At 42.0% G+C, this 21,497-nt stretch overlaps 1 protein-coding gene across 2 annotated transcripts in view; it reads right to left on the bottom strand.

Moving 5' to 3' along the window:
• FIG4 (FIG4 phosphoinositide 5-phosphatase) overlaps positions 1-21,497 on the bottom strand; it is a 444,470-nt gene that overhangs the window by 313,273 nt on the left and 109,700 nt on the right. For both annotated transcript variants that reach the window (XM_073627061.1, XM_073627062.1), the window contains 2 exons: positions 5,524-5,680; positions 1,852-1,902 (listed from right to left, as the gene is read on the bottom strand). In XM_073627061.1, the coding sequence (XP_073483162.1) occupies positions 1,852-1,902; positions 5,524-5,680 (208 nt within the window). The remainder of the gene's footprint in view (positions 1-1,851; positions 1,903-5,523; positions 5,681-21,497) is intronic.

Below are 21,497 nucleotides of genomic sequence, written 5' to 3'. Positions count from 1 at the left end.
ACTATCTGTTAAGAAAAGTGACATACAGTCAGAATGATAGAGATTTAATTGTCTGCTATAACTGATGTTACATGACATGGAATAGGACTTTTGTGCCTTGTATGCTCACTTATGATGCGATTTATGTTGCGAGTTATATATTTTTTTGGTAAGCACTAGCTTATGTTTCACACATGTCTGTGTGAAAATTGTTTAAAGTAAAGAATGAAAAAAAAAAAAAACCCTAACTATAGTCAAATCCATCCAGCACCTGACCCTGGAAGTCACTGATGGATAGTGCATGGCTACCGGGGACACCATATTATTTCTCATAAAACAGAAAAAGCCAGCACCCCATAATAAGCCTCAGTTGACTGGGGCTGAACAAAACAGGCAACAAAAAAGTGAACATGTTCCTCCACCAACGTCTCAGGGCCTCACAAGAACATTTCTTAAGGCGACAGACAAACAGCACACATAGAAGTAGTATGCATTCACATTTGAATCACACAAACTCATTAGCCCTGGAACTTGGATAAAGTAATATATCCAAAATGAAAATAAGGAGTCTGATGGCATTCCAGTCACTCAGTATACCAAAACTGTAAAAAATTCACTATGCAGTAAGTAGGAACCTCCTTGTGTTTTAAAGACAGGAAGTGATGCAATAACATGAATTCCAAAGACTTTGAAGTCAATGAAGGGACATGTTTCAGCCACTTTTTATTTGTCACCTGTTTTGTTGGGCCCTCAAACTACTGAGGCTTATGATGGGGTGCTGATTTTTTTCTATTCCATGTGTTACAAAACCATTCCAGGTTTTTATTGTTCCCTGTGTCCCCGTTTGGGAGATTCACCCTAATTATTTGTCCTAGCAATCATTTTTTCAGGTACAGACAGAGGAAATCTGTTCTTCCCCTGACCTGAGACAGATTTTCTCTTACTGCTGTGTTCTGGGACTGGAAGGGAGGAGACACTTCCTTGACAGTACATAAACAGTAAAAAAGTGACGATCTGATTACTGCTTTCTGCAATTTCACTATTAAATCATAGTCTTGGGCCAGTTCAAGACCAAGCAGTATTTCCCAAATGCAGTGTAACTTGCAGAAGTCTCAAGGAATGGAGACTCCCAACTGATCGCCAATTTGGTCTGATTCACAAGTTAGTTTGATCAGAATTAAAAATACTTGGACAGTGCTGTATTTCAGCGCTGTCTTTGGCCCCTTGTTCAACTTTAAAATAACTCTGTCCGCACAGAAAAAAAAAAAAAAAATTGAAAAAGGACTTCCTGTAAATAAACAAGTTAATATTTACCTGTCCTGCTGGCCATTCTTCATATTTATAAGCTCTTGAATAGTTATGGTGGGCAAATAATCTTCTGCATCCAACACAGCTGAGTGTGTGTGGGATGCCGAAGATTTATTTGGCCACCATAAATCTTAATAAGACTAAACATCGGTTGAACCCGCTGACTGCTATGCCACTACTAGACACAGAAGTGACATAGCACCAGGTAGGTGAAATCAAAGCACCCAGCTGGGGACCTCATATCCAACACACCAGAAGTGGTTGTGGGTGCTGAAGAATTATTGGCCGGCATACTTTTTCAGGAGATTGAACATAGGTGGCACAGGGCGCAGGCCAGAGAAATAATTATTTCTCTTCTCTTACAGGGAGTCTTTTTAAAACGTTTCAATATGTAGCAACAGAGTTGTTTTAACACAGCAATTATTCCAGAGACAGCTTAGTAAGATAGTAAAAACAAATAAGAAAGCTTAATGGTGTAAACAATAGCAGACAATTTTGGAAGTGTATTGTTTCCTAAAGTGTTCGTGTGCCACACCAGTCAAACGGAGGCCACGTTGTACTTACCTGAAGTAAAAATTGCTCGATAGGTCAACATTCTGAAATATTCTTAAATACCTAAGAGTAGGTGAAAAAAAGAGAAAAAGAAAAACAACAGTATCAGCATAGGCTAGGGATATATACCGTGAAAATGACTATACTTATCACCACAAGGTAATGATGGTAAAATCTTGTGAATTTATACATGGATTCGATACACTCCTCACAAGACATGATATATGTAGCAAGCCAAGCAAGGCAACCTCTAGGGCGATACTTACAGACGGCTAACCAATCCAGCATAGGGCTGTTGGCAAACAAGCAAGATACAAACAAGAACAGCTAGTATGGGAATACTGGTACAGGAGGAACTATAGCAGCTTGGAGATGAAAACAGAAAACTGGGAAGCTTTAATATAGTAAACTGTTTATAATCACAGAAGCAAAGCATGCTGCAGAAATGAAGATCATTGCAGACACTTGAAAAATAATGTTATTTTAATTAAGTTCCTGGGAAGGTAAGCCTCTAGAGAGGATAAAATACTTGGGTACCTTGCTTTCAAATTATGGAAAAAGGGAAAATGCATTTTTGCCTCACATGGTATATTTTTACGTGAGGAAGCCAGGGCTAATGACTTCAAGTAGAAGGCTTCATGATCAAGCAGTGGAAGTGAAAGCTTCATGCTTGTTTTTATTATTCAGTAACACAGTCAGTAACTTAGGAATAACTCAGAGTAGGTCTGTTGCTTCAACAATTAAACAAGGGCACATGGAAGTGTTTTGGGCATATAGATGCTCCTAGGTGCCGCAGGAAGGATTTTATTATTGCTATGCCAATAATATCTAACTGGAACAGGTGTAGCATCACATATGGCGACCCATCACATTTCGCTACGCGCTGAAGTGCGCATGTGCAATGCCGCCATATGCGTTCCAACACTTTTACGACAAAACAGCATGTGGCTCCACCCCTAAGTCCAGGTTCAAGCCCCACCATCCAAGTGGACATAGAGTTAGATTATAATTATGCCGAGCGAAGCGAGGCCGTGCCCGAAGCGTGGCGAGCAAAGCGAGCCTGCGAGGGGCCCTGTTGCCAACTGGTGTGTTACAATCAATAATTATACAGACGGTATATCTGATGGTTTTAGTGTGCTGTTTTGATGTAAAAATGTTGGAACGCATATGGCGGTGTCGCGCATGTGCACTCCAGCAGGTAGCGAAATGTGACGCTACACAGTAAGGCAAACCTAGACACATCTCTATGTGCAGCTACTTCATATTTGTATTGTTTTTTTGTTTTTTTTTATATATTGTGTCAATATATTCAAAAATACTGTACAAAATATGGTAACCCACCAATACCATGAAAAAAGCTCAGTGCTAAAATATAGTTATAATTATGGCAAATAAATTGCTCTACTGTCCTTTGTGGATGACCTCTATGCTTCTAATAGTGCAGGCAGAAAAAAGCAAAAAATATGTTATTCTTCCAGTTGCTAAATATACTCAGTTAATGTTTCCTATTACATGAATCAAGATTAGATCCTGGCAATGATTACAAATACTGATCTGAGTCATAGTTAAAAGCCAATCTGGGCACACTAGCACAGTTTAATTTACTGCACAAAAAGCACCTTCTAAAGTTTTTAGCTACCAGTGTTTAAGTTCGGTCAGCATATTTATTACATAATACGTTGAAAAACTCTTTTTGTAACCACATTACCATTTCAGAAAACCTCCTAACGAAAATATGAAAAGATTACCATGAATGGAAAATGTTCTGAATCCAGCTGTAATAAAGCAAATCTCCCTGGTTTTCAGAAATGGTTTAATATTGTGTTAATTACATTCTATTCTTCACTTTAGACATAGACCAGATTACTGGTCAAATAACCCATCTGAGTGTCATGAGGGATATCTGCCTAGTGCAGTGGTTCTCAACTCCAGTCCTCGGGACCCACCAACAGGCCAGATTTTAAGTATTACCTTGGGGAGTTGCAGACTAGAATACTGCAATCACTGAGCAGCAAATGATATCACCTGTGATGTATTTCAGCTATCTTGCAAACCTGGCCTGTTGGTGGGTCCTGAGGACTGGAGTTGAGAACCACTGGCCTAGTGTAAGTGTTAAAGAATGAGTGTTTAAGGGCAAAAAGATCTAGAGATATTAAACAAATTACTTGTAATTTTAAAAGAATTCCACAAAGGTGCCAAAGGGTACTTTTCTATCCTAGAACAACAGACAAGCAGCGCCAATCTAAGTGCAGCAATATTGTAACATATTTAATTAAGTAGTCATGCACTCACTCGAAAATGGATAAAAGCGGGCACATCATGGTAAATGCCAGATGCTTTTATCAATTTTCGAGTGAGTGCATGACTACTTAATTAAATATGTTACAATATTGCTGCACTTAAATTGGCGCTGCTTGTCTGTTTTTCTTGTATTCCCCCCCCAGAGGTTCTTCTACTCTCCAGCATGCTGCCTTCCCTGTGCCAGCTATACTACTTGTGGTAATCACCCAGGCTATGGACTTTCCTTAAAAACCCTGCAACTCTATCAGGAGCCATTCCTAACATCATTTTTATTTATTGACTCTCTGCTGCTCATTTTTCAGAACTTTGGACTATATGTTCAGGATCCTGACTTTTTAAGCCTTCCCTCACCACCCCAGACAACACAGCTTTTCCTGCTGGAAATACCTTAGCGCAACTATCATTGTGTGCTATCTATCCTACATGACATTCTGTCTGCTGTGTTAAACAAAGAAGACGCCATAAAGTACTGAAGGACCTAAATACTACGTCCTGCATTTTTATGAATGGGCTATAAGATGCATGCCACAGAATTGACTAATATTGTGAAATATAACAGAGAAGATATCGAAATCCACTCTCCATTATAAATCGGCCCCCTGGTGTGTGTATGAATGTGCTAGAGATGTTAGATTTTACGATTCCTAGGGGTTAAAAACGAACTTGCATAATTCTATGTACAGTGCCTTGAAAAAGTATTCATACCCCTTGACATTTTCCATATTTTGTCATATTACAACCAAAAACTTAAATTCATTGTTTTGGGATTTTATGTGATAGAACAACACAAAGTGGCACATAATTGTGAAGTGGAAGGAAAATGATAAATGGTTTTCAAAATTATTTTACACTTTACACTGCAAAGTGTTGTATAAGTTGGAGCTCTAAAAATAATAAACAAAGTGGATATTTAAATTATTACAAATGGTTACTTGTGATGGGTTCTCATTAGGACTAAAACTAAATATGGCTTTTAAATACATACCTAATCCTTCTCCACCCCACTAGTAAACAATGTAGGATATTTGATTTTTGCTTAGTTAACACTGGCTTGAAGCATGCAAGTACAACAAAATTATAATGGCATGGATAAAAAACAATACCTGATTTCAAGAAATGAGTCACTGTAAAGTGAATGTATCAGGGGGGTTTAGATAAATCCCAAAGGTTCTTCCTTAAAGGGGCTATGAAATACTACAGTAACCCTCAATACCGGATCTTTAAATTACAATCTACCCATCTACAAGATCATAAGTGAAAAGAAGGGTTTTTTTTCTTTTTACAAACAGGTTCTAGCAAATTGCCGCTCCGTTGTACGGCTATATTATATTTATATAACTACAGCTAAGGTATATTTTATTTTGCATCTTTCACATGTATTACCTGGCTTCATCGGGATGGCTAACACGTACAGAATCATTGGGAATGTAGATCATACTGGTATCTTCAATTTTGTAGATTGCGTGACCACCAATGTCAGCCATTTTTCGCCTTTTAGTGATCAGCACAATGTAATATCCTTCTAAAAACTGAACAAACCCTACAAATAAAAAAATCATTACAAGCTTATGTTTAGAACATGTACATTATTATCATTATTAAACATATTTTCATATATAAGCACCAGGCAGTGTCCACATCTGATTTTCTCCCAGTCCCTGTGCTGTAGTGTGCAGGCATGACTATAAGCTTTAATGAGATGAATGGGAAAGCCCAACTGGCTTTCCTCTGTTAAAGAATAACTACATACCTAAAACCCAAGAAAATATACAAACTGTTGCAAACAACTATAATAAAATTCCAGTGTCATTTGTATAATATTAACAGACATATGTAAATATTTAGTTAACGGAAGAAATAATATGCATTGAAAATCAATGGCTCCACATTTTACCACTTGACAACCGCCCTATAGCAGTTTTACTGCTACAGGTTGGCTGCGCTGCGCAGGATCGCGTATATATACGTGATCCTGCACTTCCATGTATCAGGTACGAGTGCGTGCCGCCATCAGGTCACTGCTGCTGTGATTCTACACAGCGGGAGCTGATCAGCGGGTCCCACGGACCCGATGTCTGCCGGCACCTGCTGATCGTTCGATACACAGGTAGATCTTCATTCTGTCAGTAAGGAAGACATGGATCCTGTGTTCCTGCAAAGCAGGTACATGGATCTATGCCTTCCCTTAGTAAAAGCACCTCCCACACTACAGTAAAACACCAGCTAGGCACACAGATAACACTTTGATCACCCCTGATGTTAACCCCTTCCCAGCCAGTGTCATTAGTACAGTGACAGTACATATTTTTAGCACTGATCACTGTGTTAGTGTCACTGAATATTAAACTGTAGTTCAAAGCTACATGTGAATATCCCAACCATGAACCAGGATATATGGCTAAAGTGAGAAATACCACCACTGAAAAATGAGAGGCTTACCAGAGCGTTTGAACCCATAAGAGCACATGTTCTGTGAGTAAAACGGGCTTGTGTTGTATAAACAACCAATGGGAATGGACACTGGAACCTTAAGATGGCTGGAACAGGAACAAACGGGAACATTTGTTACAGTGTTCACTATATCTGCACGTTTTCTGTTTTCATTTTTAGTGGTGATCATTTGGGTTTATCACCCTCAAAAAAAGTGTCAAAAGTGTCAGTAGTGTCCAATCTTTCCACAGCAATATTGCAGTCCTGCTATAAGCTGCTGATCGCCACCATTAACCACTAGCTGATCAGCTCACACAGATATACTGTGGCAGGTCGGCTCTCCTGCATGAATCGACGTACCTGTACTTCGGTCCGTGCAAGGGGGATAGTGGGCGTTGCGCGCAAGCCGCAGGTACATGCCCGCGGACTCAATGTCACCCGGGCGACCTATGATCGCAGTGAGGAGAGGCAAAACTGGGAACTGCCTATGTAAAAAAGGCGATTCCCTGTTCTGCCTAGTGGTGTAACAAGTAATTCTGCGCTGCCTTTAAGAAATAGCAGCTAACACAGCAAATTGGATAAATAGCAATACAAAGGAAAACAAATAGTGTAGAGCTTTTTTTAAAAAAAAACATGACGTGACACATATGTTGAACAGAGGGTGATAAACCCAAATGATCACCACTAAAAATGAAAACGGAAAACATGTGCAGATATAGTGAACACTGTAACAAACATTCCCGTTTGTTCCCGTTCCGGCCATAGGAAGGTTCCAGTGTCCATTCCCATTGGTTGTCCACACAACACAAGCCCGTTTGACTCACAGAACATGTGCTCTTGTGGGTTCAAACGCTCCGGTAAAAGTCTCTAAATCTATCCCATAGTTTGTAGAAGCGATAACTTTTGCGCAAACCAATCAATATACGCCTATTGTGTTTTTTTTTTTACCAAAAATATGTAGAAGAATATATATATATATATCGGCCTAAACTGATGAATAAATTTGTTTTTTCATATATTTTTTTCAGATATGTATTATAGCAGAAAGTAAAAAAAAAATATTTTTAAAAAAAAAATTGTTGGTCTTGTTTGTTTATAGTGTATGGCAAAGAATGGCCTGGTCACTAAGGAGGCAAATCCTTCCAGGGCTGAAATCGTTAAAAAAATTAAATAAATAAAAATTCCATAAATATATCTCATAGTTTGTAGACTCTACAACTATTGCGTAAACAAATCAATATACGCTTACTGGGATTTTTTTAGCAGAATACAACATGGCCTAAATTGAGGAAATGAAGAAATTCGATTTTTAACTATTTTTTTTGGATATGTTTTTATAGCAGAAAGCAAAAAATATTGTTTTTTTTTTTTCAAAATATTGTCGGTCATTTTTTGTTTATAGCTCAAAAAATAAAAAACGCAGAGGTGATCAAATACCACCAAAAGATAGCTCTATTTCTGGGGAAAAAAAGGCCAAAATTTGTATTTGTGTACAGAGTAACATGGCCCCATATAGATCACCCAGCCCAAAGGCTTTTTTTCACCTTTTGTGCCTGAACCTAAATCTAGGTTTGTCTCAAGCAAGTTTAAATTCACTTACTCTTGACTAATTTGCTACATCTGTTGGAAGTCTGTATCAGGCGAAAACTACTCTTGTCATCTTGAATATTAATAGCATGTAGTTAAGCATGCTACATTCATGAACTTTACCCTGTACACTAATAAACTTATATTTTACCACAAGTACTTAGTCGGGTGCTGGCTTAAAAATGTATTTGGGAAAGTGGAGGGTAGAGACCCCACAGACATTGTGGAGCAGTGGCTAAAAAAGATATTTGGGAAGAAGGCCTTTACCACCTATGCAATTGAAAGAGCTCATAGGAGTTCCCCTGTTGCCCCTTCAACCAGGCCATCCACCAAGACCAATGTTGGCTTGGCTCCTACACTACTGAGATAGAGAGATTATTTGGCGACTGGCCTGGGAAAAGCAGAACATCCAGTTTAATGGAGTGCGGATCTTCTTCTACCCTGACTTTTTTTCAGATGTGCAGAAATGTAGGGCCCAATTTACCGAAGTCAAAAGGCGTCTACAAAAATTGCAGGCCCCATACGCTATGTTTTAACCTGCCAGGCTCCGTATAACAGCACGGGGACAAGCACATTTCTTTGAAAATGCATCGGATGCATCAGCATGGTTGGATGCCAACGAGAATGCTTTCCATCGGGCCAGGAGTCCAGCGGCGGAGGACAACTGAGCCCATTCTATGCCCCTAGGAGTCTTACATGAAGGCTTTCAGGGCCTCATCACACTGTGCTAATTTTGTGCCTGCGCGTCTGCGCGATGGGATGGGAACATACATACCTTTTGTTCACAAAGAGCGTTTTCTACAAAAGTTTTCTACCTAGTGATTATCACTTTTCATTATGGTCGGAATTGGATCCCTGTTGGATCTTACTCAGCATATGAAGATAAGGACTGGTTGTCCTACCAAAGTTTGGGACGTGCCCAAAACTGTAACAGGTACTGGTCGTTGGGCCCTCTGGACCAGGCTGGGGGCCAGTGAACGGCAGCCTCTGATTCTTGGTCTGCCTTTTGGGCGTATTCCATGGGCTGAACTACCTGAGTTTGTAGTGGCGTGCCACTCTTATGTTTTGTTCATTTTATCTAATTTCTTTAGAGCTTTACCTTCTTTACAGGACAATTTTCCAGAGTTAACATTTGCATCTGTGCATCTACACGACAATTTGCTGTGGGACATTGTGCTTACTAATTACCTTGCTATGTTTACACACACGGATCTAAGATGGCCACGGTTCCGGTGATATCATGGAATGTTAGAGGGATACATGACTCCCTGAAGTGTACCATGGTATTTACCTCCCTACGCAAATATTTACCTGCTATTTGTTCATTGCAAGAGACCCACCTGCAGGGGCGTTGCTAGGGGGTGGCTATTGGGGCTATAGCCCCGAATCTGGGACCCATAGCCCCGAGTCTCTTGCCGCAGGGTCCCTGCCTAACCAGCAGGTTGCGGCTGCTGCAGCAAGCGGGCAGGCTGCATGAGAGAGGCGGAGGAGAGGAGAGAAGCAAGCAGGCGGACGAGCAGAGATGACGTCTCTCTCCGCCCGCTCCACATCAGCACTCTTTACAGCCGGGCCTCTTCAATTTAGGAGCGAGGTGCGGCGAGCAGCAGAGATGACATCATCTCTCACTGCCTGCCACACATCAGCGCTCTTCCGCCCTCACAGCACGGTGGAATGGAGGTCACGTGCTTCCTGTCATCGTGGAGCTCCACTTTGCAGCCAGACCCCCTTGCTTCAATGTCGGAGGTGCGGCGGGGAGCAGCGAGATGACATCATCTCTCATTGCCCACCCCGCATCACCACTCTCCTGCTCTCACTAAATGGATCAGTGCTGTCAGCCTGCCACCAATGCAACGTCAATGCACATTTGGTGGCACTGGCTGGCATGGCAAGTGACAATCCACATCAGTTGGCAAGTGACAACCCACATCTGGTGGCCGGTGACGTGGCACGTGACAATCTGCAAATGGTGGCAGGTGACATGGCAAGTGACAATCCACATCTGCTGCCAGGTGAAAGTGGTAAGTGACAATCCACATCTGGTGGCAGGCGACATGGCAAGTGACAATCCACATCTAGTGGCAGGTGACGGTGGCAAGTAACATGCTGCATCTGGTGACAGGCGACGGTGGCAAGTGACACGCTGCATCTGGAAAGAGATGTGGTGTATGGCGAGTTGAACCCACTTCATTATATACTAGAATGTAACAATATAAATAATGCACTTCAATCACCCTGACACCAGATCAACCATTATGCCATGATGATTGAAGTGGCAACACCAGCCATTGCCCGTGAAAAATTGCTTACCACCAGTCCCCCCCCCCGCGGGCATGCAAAAAGGTTGGTGACTGCTGCTAAGGGCCCTAGCCCCAGATCTTTTGCAAACCTAGCAACGCCCCTGCCCACCTGACTCCTAAATTAATTTCTTGCTTGAAACTTTTGGGTGGAGTGGTCCTAACATTCCACTCACACCTCTTACTAGCGGGGTGCGAGTGTACTGATACACAACTCTTTGGATTACCAGGAGATAGAGTGTGTGCTGGATACAGAGGGGAGATATGTAATACTGTTATGTCGTATATTTACCTTGAAATGTATTCTTGCATTTGTATACATTCCGCCTCCATACAAACACCAGGTGCTCAAAGTAGTACTAGAATATCAGTTGTGCCACCAGGATATTTCCCTATACATTATGGGAGATTTTAACTGTTATTTGGACCCTGCACTAGATAAACATCCCCCAGTGAGATCGGTATGTGGCTCTTACCGTACGCCCTTGAAAAAATGTATTGAGGAAGTGGGCTGGACTGATCTCTGGCGCGATAAACACCCAGAGGAAAAAAACAATTCTCCTGCTTTTCTAAATCATACATGTCCCTATCCAGAATAGATTTTAGTATCTGCTCAGCTGAAGCCTCCTGGTACGTATCAGAAATTAAATACGTCGTTCAAGGAATCTCTGATCACTTGCCTCTAATTACTTCCCTGGAGGTGAGACCAATCTCGACCATGTCAAGGGCCCCTTGGAAACTGAACGTTTTCTGGCTTAACTTATTTCCATCCCATGCGCAGATAGTACCAAAATTGTGGAATTCTGGCACGTACATGGGGGTTATTCTAGGATGGCGAGTGTGTGGGAGAGCTTTAAGGTCTACCTTCGAGGAACATTTATCAGGGGGATCCACACGATTAAGCAGGCCACCGGTGCCCAAAGGGAGGTTTTGGCGCGACTGGTGAGTGAGCTGGATTCAAAATTTATCTCTGATCCTACAGAGGAACGCAAAGACTCATGGCTATCTGCTAGTGGGGCACTTAGTCGTCTTGCTACCTCGGTGGCGGAGCGGAAACTCTTCTTTATTAAACTGGCATACTATGAGGGAGAACAGACGGGTCGCCTGCTAGCAAAAATTGCTCATTCGCATCAGATGTCACCCTCTATTATTGCAATAAGGAATCGGGTGGGAGCAGTAACTAATGCACTTGACCTTATTATGTCCGAGTTGGTCTCCTACTACTCCACTCTATATCAATCTAAACAGGCTTACTCTGCGGACTACCTGCAGGCTTACCTTGAGACAGTGGACCTCCCTACTTTACCTGTTACTGCTAGGAATCAATTGGATGCTCCTCTTACTTTTGAGGAGCTTCAGAAGGCGACCGGGATGTTTCCTAACGTTAAAGCACCAGGGGAGGATGGTATTCCAATTGAGGTGTACAAGCATTATGCTGGCAGTATGTTACCAAAGCTATTGGCCGTGTTCAAAGAAGCTAAGGAGAGCAAAAGTCTTCCCTTGTCCATGACCAAAGATGTTATAGTACTGTTATTAAAACCAGGCAAGGATCCACTGGATCCAGGTTAATATAGGCCTATATCCCTCTTACAGAACGATGTGAAGATTCAGATGAAGGTTTTGGCTGTGATATCCTCTATCATACATTCTGATCAGGCAGGGTTTATGCCCCAGAAGTCTACGGCGATAAACCTGCGTAGACTTTTTCTCAATAAACAGTCAAAGGCTGACAACAGGGAGGATAGAGCGCTGTTATCTTGCCCACAAGGCTTTCCAAAGCATTGAGTGGACATATTTGTAGGCCATAATGAGAAAATTTGGGTTTGGAGAGGAATTTATTTCCTGGGTCCAGTTGCTATACAATGCCCCCAAGGCTGCCATTAGAGAGGCTGGTAGAGTGTCCTCAGATTTCAGTTTGTACAGGGGCACAAGGCAGGGATGTCCTTTGTCCCCACTCCTGTTCGCTTTGGCCATTGAGCCTTTAGCGGCTCTCATCCGTTCTAACCCTGATATTCAAGGCTTTCAGTATGGGGAATTACAAGAAAAGTTAATGTTATACACAGACGATACCATGTTGCTTCTAGGGGATACAACGTCATTAAATTAAGCTATGAGGGTGGTGCAAACCTTTGGTCATTATTCTGGGTTGGTTGTAAACTGGACTAAATCCTCACTTACAGTACCTGACCGCGAGAATGTGTTTCCAGCGCGATCCCATCGCGCTGGTTCTCGGCGACAGGGTACTGTGCATCTCGCGCTGGCTCGCTCATCGGGAAAGGAAAACTGTGATTTTTCCTTTCGCAATGAGCGACAAGCATTGCTGACAGGTGTCTGGTATGAATCATGAGGGGGAACGCTGTACCAAATTTTAAATAAAAAACCGGCATGGATTCCCCTCCAGGTACATACCAGGCCCTTAGGTCTGGTATGGATTTTAAGGGGAACCCCCTACGCCGAAAAAATGGCGTGGGGGTCCCCCCAAAATCCATACCAGACCCTTATTCGAGCACGCAGCCCGGCCGGTCAAGAAAGGGGGTGGGGACGAGCGAGCGCCCCCCCCCCCCTCCTGAACCGTACCAGGCCGCATGCCATATTAGATCTCTGCACATATAGCACATGATGCTGTTTATTACATAGTTACATAGTAGGTGAGGTTGAAAAAAAGACACAAGTCCATCAAGTCCAACCTATGTGTGTGATAATATGTCAGTATTACATAATATATCCCTGTATGTTGTGGTCGTTCAGGTGCTTATCTAATAGTTTTTTGAAACTATCGATGCTCCCCGCTGAAACTACCGCCTGTGGAAGGGAATTCCACATCCTTGCCACTCTTACAGTAAAGCACCCTCCACGAAGTTTAAGGGTAAACCTATTTTCTTCTAATTTTAATGAGTGGCCACGTGTCTTATTGAACGCCCTTACACTGAAAAGTTTTATCCCTATTGTGGCATCACCAGTATGGTATTTGTAAATTTAAATCATATCCCCTCTCAAGCGACTCTTCTCCAGAGACAATAAGTTCAGTGTTTGTAACCTTTCTTCATAACTAATATCCTCCAGTCCATTTATTAGCTTTGTTGCCCTTTTCTGTACTCGCTCTATTTCCAGTGCATCCTTCCTGAGGACTGGTGCCCAGAACTGGACAGCATACTCAAGGTGAGGCCGAACCAGAGTCTTGTAGAGAGGGAGAAATATCGCTTTATCTCTTGAGTTAATCCCCTTTTTAATGCATGCCAATATTCTGTTTGCTTTGTTAGCAGCAGCTTGGCATCGCATGCCATTGCTGAGCCTATCATCTACTAGGACCCCCAGGTCCTTTTCCAGCCTTGAGGTTCCTCCCCAGTGAGTAGATTGCATTCATATTTTTGCCACCCAAATGCATTATTTTACATTTTTCCACATTAAACCTCATTTGCCATGTAGTTGCCCACCCCATTAATTTGTTCAGATCTTCTTGAAAGGTTTCCACCTCCTGCGATTGCCCTGCTTAGTATCGTCTGCAAATACAGAGATTGAACTGTTTACCCCATCCTCCAGGTCATTTATGAACAAATTAAATAGGTTGGGTCCAAGCACTGAACCCATTTTCCACCACTGACCATTCCGAGTACTCCCCATTTATCACCACCCTCTGAACTCACCCCTGTATAGCCAGTTTTCAATCCATGTACTTACCCTTTGGTCCATGCCAACGGACCTTACTTTGTACAGTAAACGTTTATCGGGAACAGTGTCAAATGCTTTTGCAAAATACAGATACACCACGTCTACAGGCCTACTTTTATCTAGATGGCAGCTCACCTCCTCATAGAAAGTTAGTAGATTGGTTTGGCAAGAACAATTCTTTATGAATCCATGCTGATTACTGCTAATAATACAGTTTTCATTACTAAAATCTTGTATATAGTCCCTTCTCATCCCCTCCAGGAGCTTGCATACTATTGATGTTAGGCTAACTGGTCTGTAATTCCCAGGAATGTATTTTGGCACTATTGGTGTTACATTGGCTTTTCTGCAATCAGCTGGTACCATTCCAGTCAGTAGATGGTCAGTAAAAATTAGGAACAATGGTCTGGCAATTACTTGACTGAGTTCCCTAAGAACCCTCAGGTGCAAGCCATCTGGTCCAGGTGACTTGATAATGATAAGTTTTCCAAGTGTATTTCTAATTCTGTCCTCTGTTAGCCATGAGGGTGCTTCCTGAGATGTGTCATGAAGATAAACACTAAAGTTTTGGTTACTGAAACCCCCCCCCCGATTCCCTCGTGGAGACTTTGTGGAACAATAAATTCAATACCTTCACCATCTCTCCATCCTTAGTAACCAGATTCACTTCATCATTCTTTATGGGGCCAATAAGGTCTGTCCTCCCTCTTTTACTGTTTATATACTTAAAGAATTTCTTGGGATTTTTTTTTGTTCTCCTCCGCTATGCGTCTTTCGTGTTCTATCTTAGCCGCCCTAATTGCACCCTTACATTTCCTGTTGCATTCTTTGTAAAGTCTGAATGCTGATGATCTCTCAGCCTTGTATTTCTTGAAGGTCTTCGCCTTTGCTTCTATATGCATTTTTACATTGGAGTTAAGCCATCCAGGAATTTTGTTTTCTCTTTTAAATGTATTTCCCAATGGGATGCACTGGCTAAAGCCCTTATTTAATATGCTCTTAAAGCAAACCCATCTCTTCTCCGTGTTCTTTGTTCCTCCTGTTCTGAAAACATGTGATATGGCTGTTTCAAGATGCACAATAAAGAGGGACTTGAAGAATGATGGGCTTCATGGTCGAGTCACCAGAAGAAAGCTATGACTACACAAATGCCACAAAGTATCCCGCTTACAATACGCCAAACTGCACAGAGACAAGCCTCAAACCTTCTGGCACAAAGTCATTTGGAGTGATGAGACCAAAATTGAGCTTTTTGGCCACAACTATAAACACTACATTTGGAGAGGCGTCAACAAGGCCCATGATGAAAGGTACACCAATCCTACTGTGAAACACGGAGGTGGATCGCTGATGTTTTGGGGATGTGTGAGCTTCAAAAGGTACAGGAAATTTGGTCAAAATTGATGGCAAGATGAATGCAGTATGTTATCAAAAAATACTGGAGAAACATTTGCATTCATCAGTCAGGAAGCTGCGCATGGGACATACTTGGACATTCCAACATGACAAAGATCCAAAACACAAGGCCAAGTCGACCTGTCATTGGCTGCAGCAGAATAAAGTGAAGGTTCTGGAGCGGCCATCTCAGTCTCCTGACCTCAATATCATTGAGACACTCTGGGTAGATCTCAAACGTGCAGTTTATGCAAGATAGCCCAAGAATTTACAGGAACTGGAGGCTTTTTGCCAAGAGGAATGGGCAGCTTTACCATCTGAGAAGATAAAGAGCCTCATCCACAAATACCACAAAAGACTTCAAGCGATTATGATTTAAAAAGAGTAAACACAATTGATTGATAATAAATGGCTTCAGCCAAACACTAACCACGAGTGAAAGAAAGGTTTTTGTGTTATTAATATTCTCTGAAAAATGGCCAAGAAATCATAAATTCTGCCAGGGTATGTAAACATATGAGCACAACTGTATCTTCTAGCAAGGCTCGTCGTTTAGGGAAGTTGGCTCTTTTGAAATTCAGTGTCTTTGTATTGCCCTTATGTTTCCTATTTGTGTGATTTATACTGCAGCTAATTGACCTGTGATCGCTGTTTCCTAAATTGCCCCTTATTTCCACATCCGTGATCTGGTCTGTATTGTTGGTAATCAGTATTGTTTCTAAAGTATATATGTTTATACTGTACATGTTCGTTTGATACTTTCAGTATCCTATGTGGAGTTAAGGATTGTGAATGTATAACAAATTGTATTGCTCTGAAGCCAGTAATGGATGTATTATGTATGTTTAATAAAATTGTCTTGAGATAAAAAAATATATATATATTTGGATTTTGTTGGCTACAGGAACCTTCAGCTGTTGCACCAACCTTCTTTGTAGCCTGAATGGAATGGTCTGGGTAGAGTGCGGTGAGGGATTGCTTTTGTAAACTTGGGTGAGTGCTATCTGAGACCATCACCAGGCTGTTGCCTGAAGGAAGTTTGCCATGACTCTTAGACATCCCCTGCTGGTGGTGGTGCTACTGCCTTGTCTGCCAAGAGTAGCAGAGCTGCAACAGGAAGCAGAGACATCCCTGCTATCTCTATTTCCTCCATCAGAAAAGGCTCTGTACAAACACATTAGAAGTACTGCTTCATAGTGAAAAATGTTGTCTTTCCTCTTGTGTGGTGGGATGCAGTTGGTCATTTTGGTCTTGTAGTATGGGTCCAGGAGGGTGGCAGAAGGCCCTTGGAGAGGCCTTTCTCAAAAAGGAGACAGGCCATTTTTAACTTTAAAATTTTTACAATTTATCTCTTTTCTTCCATTCATGTATGTATTTAGGTTTTCTTTATCAAGCTTTTTATTATTTTAGATGGTGCATTGATGCAATTTACAGTAAGTGCGCATTATGGGATAGCCCAACAAATTTCTCTACCAGTATCGCAGTTGTTCAGTTCGAGGATTCCTGAATCAAATACATGATATTCTGGGAGAATTTCACTTTTACCCAAATACAATCAAAATTACACAGCATGGACAAAACTAAGGAGAAAAAGATAATTTATTCAACACCACGGCCAACTAGTTTTCAAAAATATGTGTGATGTCAACACAGGATGGCTGACCAAATGTAATTTATGATTCATCTGAAGATTGCAATTATCTTGAATTTGAAAAAAATACAAGGCTGTGTTTTATTCGCACAATAGGCTCTAAAAAATAAGCGAACACTATATCTTTAAGCATTTCAAATAAAGGAAAGAAAAAAGAAAGCCATGCTGTACAGCTTTAAATGGCCCTCTATAACAATTAACGAATACAAAACATAGTAACAAGGCTGTATTATAAAAGTGATTTAGTGACAGTTGAATGGAAGTGCACGTGCGTTTTAACAGTTCACATGTACAGAACTAAAAGGCAGAGTTGTTTCCGCCAGTGTGCAATGCTTAGAACATAAATACAGCCTTTTATGTGTTACTCATCAATGCAGCCAGCTCTAAAGTACCTGATTCATACTTTCAATAACAAGAGGAGATGTAGTGTAAAGCTCATGTGTACCATTGAAAAGGAAACAAAGTGCTGCTATAGCAAATGAATGTTCGGGAAATTGATAAAAACATCTCCTCCTGCTGAACGAGCTGCTGGAGTGTAGACATTGGAGTGCCTACTTTTTTTCATACAGACAGACAATTTTACCATTGCCATTCTTCTAGCACTGCCTTTAAAAGGAAAGCAGTCCTATACTAGCACACTTACAAAGCAATTCTGTATTCGGCTTGTGATGGCCTAATCATGCTTATTGATTCATGTATATCAAAATCTATGGGATAATTCAAAAGTGGTCCCTGGGCAGTAGTTTCTTTCGGTTTCCTGTGCTGTTGCTTACAGCTGCCTTCCTGGAAATACTAAGTACCTTTCTCTATGAAGAACTATGGCATTATACTTATCTAGCTCTGTGTTCCTTATTGTTTTGCGTTTGTAACCCAGAATGAGTATGCAGATAAGGACTTCAGACTATATTATGACTTATGCATATTTGTTCCACGTCAAAAACATGCAAAGTATTAAAGTCAGAGGGTCAGCATAATTGCCAGGTAGCAAGCATTTTCAGAGAGAGACCAGCAATTGCAGCCTTCATGTTTCTCTCAAGAAAGATTTACTTTTATTATAAGTATGAAAGCTCTCAAAGGTTATATAACTATAAGTAATTTTATCAAAAAACAGTAATGTATGTAGGCATATTGTGGTGGCTGTAAGTACCAATGGTAGTTTTCAGTAGTTGGTAACTACACTGGCGAAAGGAAAGAGCGTTGATTATACTGCATACTCTGAAGTATTACATGTGTGTTACAGTGAGGTGTGCTGGTAGCACCCTTCACAAATGAGTTTACATCTGTAAATTTTGACTTAAAATAAATTGAATATAAGGATAAAGCACTATGTTGGGCTGGATTAAATAAATTCATTCATTTAATGAATGTATATGTTAACTGTATATGTTGTAATGTCACATTTTTTCTGTAGCAATGTTCTCCTTCTGCACTATACAACAGCAGGACGTGATTGACCTAACAGCCAGCCTGGGCATTGTCACACAGGTCTATTGAGCAAGACACTATTTACACTCCAGAAGGACAGCAGGTGCCTCCAGTTGGAGACATCTCTGTGAGAAAAGTACACAAATACGGGTTGTGCCCTCAGTGTACACCTACAGCTATTAATTTGTGCAGTAAATGTTTATAGAGTCTGCAGACATAGATGCAGGACAAGGTGTGTTCTGCTTCAGCTAATGTTCTGGGTTTGGTTTTGCTTTTGTTGACACAGGCACCCTTCTCTGACCATAAGCAACTCTTGTTCTATGACTCAGATTGGATGGCCAGTCAATATGCTGGCACGTCATCTTCCATCCTGTCTGTTTGTCAGAAACCATGAATCAGACTAAGACAGAAGTACAGTTAAATCACACTTGTTTAATAATAATCCTCTGGACTGGACGGCTTAAGTAGGCAGGACGACGAGCAGGATATCATCAACAGGTGAGTCACTGTAGAGAGATAGGAGGTGGCAATTAGCCGACAACTGAGCGGCCAGCTCAGAGAAGGAAGGGCTGAGCCCAGCCCTGACAGTACCCCCTCCTCAATGACCCCTCCCCCTCGGAGGACCAACAAGCTTGAGGGGAAACCATCTATGGAAATCACGGAGGAGGGCAGGGTATGTATGTCCGAGGATGAGACCCAAGTGCGTTCCCCTGGACCGTACCCTTTCCAATGCACCAGGTACTTTATGCGCCCACGGAACCTACGAGAGTCAACAATGGACTGTACTTCATACTCCTCATGGTTCTCAACCTGTACAGGGTGAGGACAAGGCACCGAGGTGGTAAAGCGGTTGCAGACCAAAGGTTTTAATCTGGAGACATTAAATACATTTGAGATACACATATTAGAATGAAGGTCTAATGCGTAAGCCACTGAGTTAATCATGCAAAGAATACGGAAAGGCTACACATGGGCAGGCTGTAAAGGTCTCCCGCCAAGAGCCTCAATGGCAAGTGGAGTGTCATGCAGCTGCAGCAGAATCAAGTGCTTCAATACAAAGGCTACATTAATGAACAGGCCTGCAGCCCCAGAGTTGATTAGAGCCTGTATATCGACGGACAACTCAGCCCAAGAAAATGTAACCGAAAGCAGGGGCTTACCCTTCAGGAAACTGGGGACGCCACCTAAGGTCTGTCCGTGACAGGACCTCAAGGTTCGGGCATTCCCTGGACGGGTAGGACAAGACTTCAAAAAGTGACCTGCCTGGCCATAATAAAGGCACAATCTCTGCCTCCTCCTAAGGGTTCTCTCATCCGCACAGAGACACGTGAAGCCCAAGTGCATGGGTTCATCTTCACTGACCGACTCTGTACCAGGAGGCAGGGAAGGTGAGGGAGGCAAGGGTGGGACTACAAAGCTCAGAGACAAATGTACAGGAGGCTTCTGCAAGCGCTCCTTAATAGACAGTTTTTCTCGGAGTCTAGAGACAATGAGGATGGCAAACGTGATCAACTTCTCCATCTCAGTGGGTATATCTCGAGCTGCTATCTCATCCTTGATGGTATCCGAGAGACCATGAGAAAAAGCAGCCACGAGGGCCTCATTGTTCCACGCAATCTCTGCTGCCAGAGTACAGAATTCAATGACGTAATCAGCAACAGTTCTCGTACTCTGATGGACATGAGGCACTTGGCAGCAGAAGCGGAGCGTGAGGGAACGTCAAATACCCTTTTAAAAGAAGCCACAAACTCAAGACTTGGGGTAACTCAAGACAACAGGTTTTTGCGTCTCCCATAGGTTTGCCCAGGCCAAGGCTCTCTCAGAAAGCAAAGATATCACAAAACCTACTTTGCATCTATCCGTGGGAAACACCTGGGGCAGCATCTCAAAGTATATCTCAACCTGGTTGAGGAACCCTCTGCGTTGGACTGGATCACCCCCAAATCGCTGGGGAAGTGGAGCGGAACCAGACATACCTCTTAAAGAGGTAATACTCGAGGTGGGTGCCTGCACAGAGACTGGAAAGCAGCAGCGACAGCCTGCAACACAGGTTGTACCAGAGCAGCCACAGTGGGAGATTCCAAGTGAGCCGTGCAACTCAGGAACTGATCCATGCGGTGATCCTGCTAATCCAATCTGGAAAAAATATTACCAACAAGAGGCTTGACTGCATCTTCTGCATTAATGGCCTTCGCCTACTGTCAGAAACCATGAATCAGACTGAGACAGAAGTACAGTTAAATCACACTTGTTTAATAATAATAAAAAAAAGGTAAACGGAGTAAACGTAGTCAAAACATAGACAGAATCCAGGAACCGGAACAGATAGTCAGACAAGCCAAAACTTCAGGGAGCCAGAGAACAGCATAGTAGAACAGCAAGCAGGATCTGAAGCCAGAAGGAATGTCATCCAAGCAAGTCTTTAACAGGAGAGCGTCTCTAGAGATGTGACCAAGGCGAAGGCAGAGATTTTCTGGAGTGGACAGCTTAAGTAGGCAGGACTGACGAGCAGGATATCATCAACAGGTGAGTCACTGTGGAGAGATAGGAGATGGCAATCAGCCGACAGCTGAGCGGCCAGCTCAGAGAAGGAAGGGCTTAGCCCAGCACTGTTAAGAGTTTTTTTTTAATTTTTGTTTTTTTTATATATAGACTTGAACATGATTACAGAGAAGTATCGTACTGCATTCACAACATAAGTAGTGATGTAGGTTTCTGAAAAGACTGCAGACATTGAGCAGGTAAGGAGACTTGGAAAGCTTACAGAAAGCACACTGTAATGTAATTGGGTACAATGAAAGAACAAAGTCTGTTACTGTACCGTACTTCACAATGGGTAACAACGAAAGGTTGTTATGCTCAATCTGGGATAATCTCATCCAGTCATCAAATTTTTAATTAACGTA

The sequence above is a fragment of the Aquarana catesbeiana genome, linkage group LG04 (genome assembly GCF_042186555.1).
Source record: "Aquarana catesbeiana isolate 2022-GZ linkage group LG04, ASM4218655v1, whole genome shotgun sequence".
Taxonomy (NCBI): Eukaryota; Metazoa; Chordata; class Amphibia; order Anura; family Ranidae; genus Aquarana; species Aquarana catesbeiana.
The sequence above is the reverse complement of the archived record's forward strand: the minus strand, read 5'-3'. Positions and strand labels throughout refer to the sequence as shown.